General features: G+C 46.4%; 1 protein-coding gene across 2 annotated transcripts in view; it reads right to left on the bottom strand.

Annotated features, from left to right (window-relative positions):
* Positions 1–1,202: 1,202 nt before the first annotated feature.
* LOC142803880 (uncharacterized) overlaps positions 1,203–9,318 on the bottom strand; it is a 57,472-nt gene continuing 49,356 nt past the window's right edge. The window contains exons 5-6 of one of the 2 annotated variants that reach the window (XM_075890144.1): positions 6,675–6,812; positions 2,092–2,611 (exon numbers count right to left, since the gene is read on the bottom strand). In XM_075890144.1, coding sequence (XP_075746259.1) covers positions 2,339–2,611; positions 6,675–6,812 — 411 coding nt within the window. In that variant the 3' untranslated portion in view covers positions 2,092–2,338. Of the gene's footprint in view, positions 2,612–6,674; positions 6,813–9,318 lie in introns of both variants that reach the window. The other variant, XM_075890145.1, reaches the window with a different exon arrangement.

Raw genomic sequence — 9,318 nt, 5'->3', positions numbered from 1 at the left:
TTCTCTATGAAATGTAGAAATGCATGACTTGATATTCGGTTGCTATATACCACAAGTGTATAACTAAAGCAGAAGATAAAAAAATGTTCTTATTACAACACTGGGCGTATACTCTCAAGTCAGAATATTCATTGTACAAATAAACACAATTATTTGCGTGGTTTCCGTTCAATTTTTTATCGTTTCATTACTTCTTAAAGGCGAATACAGATCAGGATTATTGGCCGTTAAACCACTGCTTATTTTGTCTGACACAATCAGGGGAATGTTTAGGCGAAAACAAACAAAATTAGTGTTTCATATGTATATGAATAGAAGTAATGTTGATAAAGTAGAGAACAAGTTTCAGCTTCATTGGAAACTGGCAACAAATTTTACCATGCTCGAAATAATTTGGGCTCCGACTACAGCAAGTTGCGGGATTTTATCGTGGGTGCCGGCTGTAGGCTAGAAATTCTACTTGTGACGTAGCATTTTCAAAACTCTGCACATTCCCCAGCAAAACAATGTCGACAAATTCTAAAAAAAATTACGATAAAGCGTGACCTAAGTGACATGCTTAGGCCAGTGCGTAACATGACCGCCCCTAATAATACATGAAAGGATGTGAAGAGAGAGATATACTCGGAACTAGGACAGGAACAGCTTGTAGATGTCACATTGTACTCAATAAACCCCAAGAGTCTTGACGATGAGAATAATGAAACTCAGAAGCTAGGTCATCGTTTTCTTTATGTCGGTTGTAACATATACGGTCATAATCTCATCAAATTCTCGTTGTAATGCTGACAAGCGGATGGCGGTTATGCATGCTGTGGGTCCCATAACAGACCTCTATCCCACGCCTGAAAACGGCGTGTGTTAGTGCAGCGCTGCGGAGAAAGCAGAGGAAGCACACACGGGTGCAGATAAGTCCACTGTAAAAGGTAACACCGCTTATTGTGACCGCACTCCCCGCAGCGCCACTGTGCCTTCTTGGCGGCGCATCGCAGCGTAGGGACGCATGCGCACATGGACACGTGAGATAAGCTTTATGTCATCGGCTGCATCACTGTAGCACGCTCTTCTGAAGTAGCAAAGCGCAGATCTTGCTTGTCTGTAGTACAGCAAAAGCGACGTGTCTGTGTGCACCTGCGCCGCTTAGATTCGATACGCGACTATGCTGACTGCACTAGCAGTCGGCAGAGAGCTGCCCGGTGGAGCTGTGTTTACGTTGAAAGTCGACACCACTGTAGAACCAAATGCGCACCGTGGTTCCACGACGTATGGAATCTCGGCTGCGGTGGCTGCAGTTTTGATGGAGGCGAAAATGCTGTAGGCTGATGTGCCAGATTCAGGTGCACTTTAAGAAACACCAGGTGGTCGAAGTTTCCGGAGCCCTCTACAACGGCGTCTCTTATAATCATGTGATGGTTTTGGGACGTTCAATCTCGCATATCACTTAATATATCAAGCCAGGTAGCGTAGCCATTTTGTGTACACCATGACCATAGAAATCAAGTCATCCCGTTCATGACAGGGAGATCATGACTTCTATGTTAGCACATGTCACTTACATTATTCATACAAAATTGTCTCGTTATAGCAACACTGGCATAGTGTACATATTAATTATTATTACCTCAAGCGGAGCGAGGGATTTTTTTAGTTTCAATTCTCGCTTTCGTTAACGAGATTTCTCGACCAACACACTGTATGGCGCATGTGTGGACGATCTCAAATAGCCATTTTAATTCTTATCTGGCACACTTTTATTAGGCGTCCTCCCTGTGTGATCTCAGTTTTTATCAATGATAACAGTTCTCAGTAATATTAGTAAAAATATAATTAACAATTATGAGGCATTAGAGACGCCGTGAAGGAGGCTGCTAAAAACTTTTAACCATCTGGTGGTATTTATGTGAACTGACATCCCGAAGTAAACGGTCATCAAGTTTCTAGTCTTCAAACCAACACAGGTTTCCCGAACTGGCACAACCGTTCATGGTCACTCTTTTTGCAAAAATTCTTTCGTTTGTATCCTGAGCGTTCACATATTTTAGGTGTTTTTTGTAATGTCATTTATTAATTCGTAGCATGATTATTAACAACTGACTTGTGTGATTAGCCACATCTAATTTTTGTGGAGCGCAACGTACAGCAAATATTTGCGTGGAGAGAAAATTTTGAGACAACTATAATGATACTTTATGTTACAACCTGTATTTAAATGTTCCTTCTTGTCGCAGTTCAAAAAGGCTATAAAGTTACCCATTTGATCAGAATTGCCTTACCGTACCAGACAGGAAATGTGCATTTGCGGTGCAGGTCACTGTTTTTTTTCTGCCAGAAGTACACGTCATCCGCACCCATAATAAACACTGTGACCACCACAACCAATGCAAGCAACTGACAACACATTGCTCTTACAATAAATGTGTCGATTACTTGCATAAATCTGCCGTTTCTTTCTGGCAAAAACTTCATCGTATAGTTTTATAGCAATGATCACGTGTACACCAAAGTCAAGGGAACACCGCACTATCATGTCCTTTGGATCGATGGTGTTCAGTGCTGTCCAATCTCTCAGGTCCAGATGTACAGAAGCCAACCAATTCAGAAGGTCATCCCTCTGCGAGAAAAATACATTCACAAATAGATATAATAAATGATATCTTATACTCCATACTTGTCACGCGTCTTGCTATTCTGTCACGGATTACTCGAAAACAGGAAGATAAAAAAACATTGTCGCTTCTCTTGTGCATAGTGCTCTTATCTTAAGTGCATTGACTTGGGAAAATATTTGTAAGAACAGGTTCGTGACAGAAAATTTTGATCAGGCAACGCATGCACAATGCAAGAATTGGCGAAGCAAATGGACTGCCCATGCCCTCCGTACTAAGGGTGAACCAGCGAAACCTGAAAAGTGCGGCTCCGGTGTCTAGCAGTGGTCTCAATTCGATGCTGCATTGAAGCTTTACACAACAATTCGTTACTGTTAGTGCCCCTTAATGGGATTTATTGATTAATTTCTGGGGTTTAACGTCCCAAAACCACTATATGATTATGAGAGACGCCGTAGTGGAAGGCTCCGGAAATTTAGACCACCTGGGGTTCTTTAACGTGCACCCAAATCTGAGTACACCGGCCTACAACATTTCCGCCTCCATCGGAAATGCAGCCGCCTCAGCCGGTATTTGATCCCGCGACCTGCGGGTCAGCAGCCGAATACCTTAGCTACTAGACCACCGTGGCGGGGCCCTTAATGGGGTTAGACACACGTTGAGTTTGTGTTTATTTCACACGTCGCACGTTGTGCCTCACATGAACGCGTTCGTGTAATAATTGGCTAAATGCATTAATCGCAGTGGTTGTTCTCCAAACCACAGACGTGGCCGCCGAAGGCAAAGTGCCGCTGGAGAAATTACCACCGAAAGCCGTCATTTGCCGGGCGAACGCGCAAGTATCGCGTTGGCGCTGTTTAGCCCACACAGCCACTTGTTCGGCGTGACGTTGTTGCAAACTTTTGACACGGCGAGCTAACAAGGTGCCGTTGCTTGCAGGATCCACCCGCCACCGGCGCTTGCATTGCCGTTCAGAATTTAGCGGGGCTTGGAAGGCAGCAGAATAATTGGTTCGCTGCTGCGATCGGCACTCGGCCTCCCGGGCCTGTTTTTGTTTCCGGACTGTGCCATCGGCCGGTGATTGCGAACTCGGTCATCTTTAGACTGTTGGCGCTCTGCTAGAGTCGTCCCTCGCTTGCCCATGTCGAACGCTTCAGAAGAAACTGATGCGTGCGTGCGAGGCTCCATGGCTGCGATGGGATGAAAAACGACACCTATAACGCAGCCAATGAAGCACATGCTTGGGTACGACGCTGAGAACGATACAACCCATAACACAGCTCATGAAGACCACTCGCGAGACCAATGCCGTATAGTTAGTTTTTATTTTCTCCTAGTCACATAAAACAGAACACAGTGACCTCAGTGTGGGCTGCCTTATGTTATGACGATGATGATAATGAGGCCATTCTCTTTGTAACGAGCGGGCACACTTTGGCACCCAAGCCGATAGTAAAAAAAATACAAAGAAAATAAGAAAATAGAATACAGACTGGGCGGGTTGCCGAGTTAAGAACCCTCCCGAAGTCCCCAGAAACTTATTTTCCTCCATTGTTTTAGGCGAGTTTTGCTACGCCTCACTGCGGCGTAGTCCACCACATCACCTGTGTCCACAAAACCCCGTGCGGCAGCGAGATCTGTGTTCGAACTGGATGGGCTCAGTTGCGGGCACTCAGTCACGATGTGTGGGATGGTCTCGTCAGCCCCACCATACGCACGACACACCACACTCACGAGTTCACCGTCGTAGGCTTGCTTATGGACGAGAGTACGCAGGGCCCCTGCTCTCGCCTCAAACAACAGCACATTTCCAAGGCCATTTTCGTACAGTGAGACTGGAGCAATGGTGTCCTTGTGCTGGCGGTAGAGGAGGAGACTTGACTTGTTCACTTGTGCCTGCCTCAACTTCTCCTCCTCGGCCTCCTTAATACGTTGGTGAATTTCCTTAGTGCGCCCCCGTTGGTTTTCGGCCGCCAGTGGCGCCTGGAAAAACCCAAAGTTTTTCTCAAGTTGGTACACTCGTCGTACCCACTTGGTGCGCATACATGTCGCCATGAGGTAGTCAAAAACTCGTCAAGACCACCTCTCGCGGGCCATGTACATCAGGTGGCAGTGGAACGTCAGTTTGCTGGCCGCCTCACGCGCTTCGAAGCTCGACCAGTCGATGTCTCCCTGGACCGCCTCGTTCTACACCATGCCATGACAGCCCAGAGCGATGCGTCCTACTTCCCGCTGTCACCGCTCGAACTATTCCCGGGTGGCCGCTGACATAATCACGACTGCGTTCACAAATGTCAGCCCAGGCACGTGGACGAGCTTCCAAAGGTCACGTACCATTAAATACCGGTTGCAGCCCCACAAACAGCGGCACAGGAGGATGCTCTGAGCCCACAGTCCAGCTTCACGCGTCTTCGCCTCATGTAGGCTGTACATGTCCGTTAATGTTGACAATTTTACACTCAGGTACCTGTATTCGGTGCAGCTGCTGACATCGGCATCTCCCAGGGTCACAACACTCTCCTTGGTGCACTCCCCCACAAATCTGAGAAGGGCTGTCTTCTTAACGTTAAAGCAGAGGGCAGGTGATGTCATCCTGGCAGATGTCCAGCAGTGCCTGCATTTCCTCGGTGCTTTCTGCCATGATCACGATGTCGTCTGCGAACGTTAAGCCCGGTAGACGACGCCTCTCGTCGATACCGCTGGTCGTGGGGTGGAGCCGAAAACCAAGGCTGGAGCTAAAAAGCTTCCTCTCGAGGCTTGAGACGTAAAAATATACAGTAATGGTAAAAGTGGGCAACCCTGACACAGGCCTTTCACTACTACAACGGGGTCTGACTCAATGTCCCCGAAGTGTGCCACTACAGTGTTGCCTCTGTATATACGTCTCAGGGTCGAGATGAGGATCTCTGGAAGGCCGAAGTGGTTCATGCAATCAAGCAATGCTGCCTGCGGGACACTATCGTAAGCTTTCTGTACATCCAGAAAACAGCACAGCAGAGATCGCCCTTCAAGCTTCGCTATTTTAGCACACTGGGTCAGAGTGAAAATATTATCCTCCAATCTACGACCCGAACGAAAGCTATTTTGTAGTTCCGTCAGCAAGTTCTTCGTCTCAGCCCAGCCACTTAGCCATTCCCTTTGGATACCTGAGATTGCGTGTCGCGCCATCTGTTGGAAGCGTGGCGAAGCGACACCTGGCACTGCCATGCTATCACACGCTTTCCACATCTATCGCAACGCTTCGTAACCCGAGTCCGGTTGGAAGATGGTTTCGCACTTTTCCCGTCCTACAATTTTGTGCGCTTTCGAGTAAAAGGTCCGGAACCCTACTCGACACTCTGAAAAATCTACAGCATGCGCATAGTAGGCTGTAAAAGCTACTTCATCAGGTACGTACTATCACGATGTAATGAAACACGATCTGCGGAAGGCGTTACTTTTGACTCAGTGGAACTTCGGCATCTCTTGGCTGTAACATGAAGACCTAGTACTATAAGCTGGCGTCGACGTAGCGCTAGATTCCCAATCCAACTTGCACTCATGCTCCGCAGGTGTTTACCGTATGCAGCCACTCTAGCACTCGATACACACACACGATGCGAAAGTTTCAACCGGATCAAAATTTATAGTCCTACGATGACGCCAGCTTCAGTCATTGATTCGCCTAGTGACAGCCAAGGCTTGTTGCAGTTCGACCAATTTGAAAGTCACACTTTCCGCGCCCTTCAAATTTAACGCGCGCGCGCGCGTTCGTGTGTGCGTGTGTGTGCGTGCGTGCGTGCGTGTGTGTGTGCGCGTGTGCGTGTGCGTGCGTGCGTGCGCGTGTGTGTGTGTGTGTGTGTGTGTGTGCGTGCGTGCGCGCGCGTGCGCGATAATGATGCCATTAACCCCACAGACGACTGCAAAAACACCAGCCACTGGTGTCCTTCTAGCTAGACCTAATATCTATGAAAAGCATTGTTCAAGGTAAGCCCTTAAGTTTACACCATCCTTTCTTCATGCTAAGCGTCTATAAAAACTACAATTTCTCAAGGAACGGCCCTACTTTTCACATTTTTAAACACGTACCTGACCGCGCCCTGATTTTACGAGGGCAACGCAAGCCTGGAACATGCCAGCAGCTTTTTGCCATGAACTCTGGCGGGTTTCTGGAACACGGGTGGTGTAAGCGGCTCCAATTATCAGACTCTTCATGGACCTATCAATCTGCAATTACAAAGTGAACAAATGGAAGAAACGCATGCGATAGTGTATTTTCGCTTCGTACAGTTTTACGCTCTCTGTAAAGATTCCCATGGGATAAACTGATGGCGGTATCTGCGGCTACCGCATGCTTCACAAACATTTAGTTGCTTGAGCATGTAAATCAATGACAGCAATATCTAATAGTGGTAATATTGTTATTCTTGTTAACAAAGCTCTATTACCGGCTATTAGAGAAGTATAATTCAATCATGGTGCTCTTGCGGGCTGAATAGATACGATTACGATATAACTAATACACAAAATTTAGCATTGTGTTGGTTCCTTTTTTCATAAAGCGGGAGATATGCTAGGGCGGTGTTAATGTAAATTGTATAGCAAACAGCCAATCTGCAGCGGTACATGGCACACTATCGCAGTAAAGCCTAACATTTTTTTTCACTTGTATAGGGCAGCCGTTACTATAGATGGCTGAGTACTAGACGTAATAAAGCATCAGACCACTCCCATTCACGTGCTTGCAATCAGTGAGATAATGACCCGTATCATTCGCAACAACGTTTAGACAAGAACAAATGACCTATAGAATATAGGTCTTGGATTCTTCTTCCGCTTTGTCACGAGAACATCCATGACGACACGTCAATTAGCTCACATAGCAGGTATACTGTATATCATACCACCAAATCAAAGTTTTCTTTATCAAGAGGAAGCCGCAAAAAAGTACGGGCACGATTCTCTGTTGCTGTTTGACTACGACACGTGTGGCATAACAGTTGCCCGAAATTGAACTTCAAAAATGCTCCACATTCCTTCGAGTGGTTCTAGGAATCCACTGTAATATAGGTGGAAAAAAAACGTCAAATGAGGATTTCCGTATTTAAGATGCGTTAGCATGACGTGACATAACTAAAAAAACTTTCCACTTACTTTAACTGTGCCGGAATCATATGGCAAACCGATCAGTTCTACTGCACGGATATTATATGGTGGGCAAGGTGAACTCCTGCTATATAGTCGGAAGGGTGATGAATGCACGGATGGATGAAAAAAAACTTATTATGGATTTTTATGGCTCTCACTAAACACGTTGCGGGCTACTCCCACGTCGGGGCAGAAGCATGAAGTCTCTCTGCTTTGTCGCGGGCCCTTTGTTCTACCATGAACTGCTCTTCGAGTTCGGATGAAGTAATAGCAGCTTCCCGTTATTACGGTGTAATGAATTTGCTACTGCATAACGGCGCAAACCAGCACAGCACATGTTATAAGTTCATGATGAAACAAGCGCCAAAAAGCGAAATTATATCAACATGCAAAAGCGGCAGTCATGTGATAAGTTATAACTTGAATGTAGCATAAATAGCAAAATCAAAGTTACGAATGTACAATATTGCGGGAAGAGAGCCTAAAAAAAGTGGTCAAAAAATTTCCAGCGAATATTGCAATTAGAAGATAATCATTTTTGAAAATAGCAGGATAGAAAGTTGGGCTGGTTGCCACAATCACACCCTTGAACAGAGCTCCAGAATATGTGGACCATGGAGGAATGAACACTAAAAAGAAGCCCTCAAGACGCATTCCTGAAGCTTCCACCTCACAAACACACCCATCGCATCCTAGCGAAAGGGCAGGTAAACAGTTCGCGATTTTTGTCGCGTTGCTTCACAACATATGCGCACATTGAGGAAGTCATATTATTTTGCAGTCTTGCTTTTTTGTCGCGCCCGTGCCGCATTCAATTCACGCATGCTACTCCTTCTATGGGTTCTTTATGGAAGCTGCGCAATGCCCAGCGGGTGTCACTTCTCGTGTGTACAGTCGTCAGCAATGATTGATTGATTGATTTGTGGGGTTTAACGTCTCAAAACCACGATTTGATAATGAGAGACGCCGTAATGGAGGGCTCCGGAAATTTTGACCACCTGGGGTTCTTTAACGTGCACCCAAATCTGAGTACACGGGCCTACAACATTTCCGCCTCCATCGGAATCGCAGCCGCCACAGCCGGGATTTGATCCCGCGACCTGCGGGTCAGCAGCCGAGTACCTTAGCCACTAGACCACAGTCGTCAGCAAGCCTAACCTGAACTCTCCAATATATGACCGGCACCACTATGACTACTTCAAGCTGCAAAGCGATGAATGCTGCTGCCAATTTAAAACATCGGTATGCTTCAGTAGTATGTCGGCATGCATTGGTAAATTCCTGGCATCAGAACCCAAAGATACGTGGCGTTAGCGTCAAACTATATTTCAGGAGACGATGCAGAGCATGTGCGTGAAATGCTCCACTGCTTCTCACTGATTCTTAGTATTTGCATGCGAAGTTCCCAGATGCACGCTCTATCCGTCCTAAGCTTTCACGCACCAAAAACACGACGTGATAGCGCGAGACATTGCAGTGTACGGCTCCAAACATTTTGCCAGTCTGGTGTCCTTTACCGCGCACTGTCATAATTAGGACAAGGGTATCGCACTTCGCCTCCATCGAAATGTTTCCACTGACACTT

Source organism: Rhipicephalus microplus, chromosome 3 (genome assembly GCF_043290135.1).
Source record: "Rhipicephalus microplus isolate Deutch F79 chromosome 3, USDA_Rmic, whole genome shotgun sequence".
NCBI classification, from domain to species: domain Eukaryota; kingdom Metazoa; phylum Arthropoda; class Arachnida; order Ixodida; family Ixodidae; genus Rhipicephalus; species Rhipicephalus microplus.
Note: the sequence above shows the minus strand (reverse complement) of the source record. Positions and strands in the feature narration are given on the sequence as shown.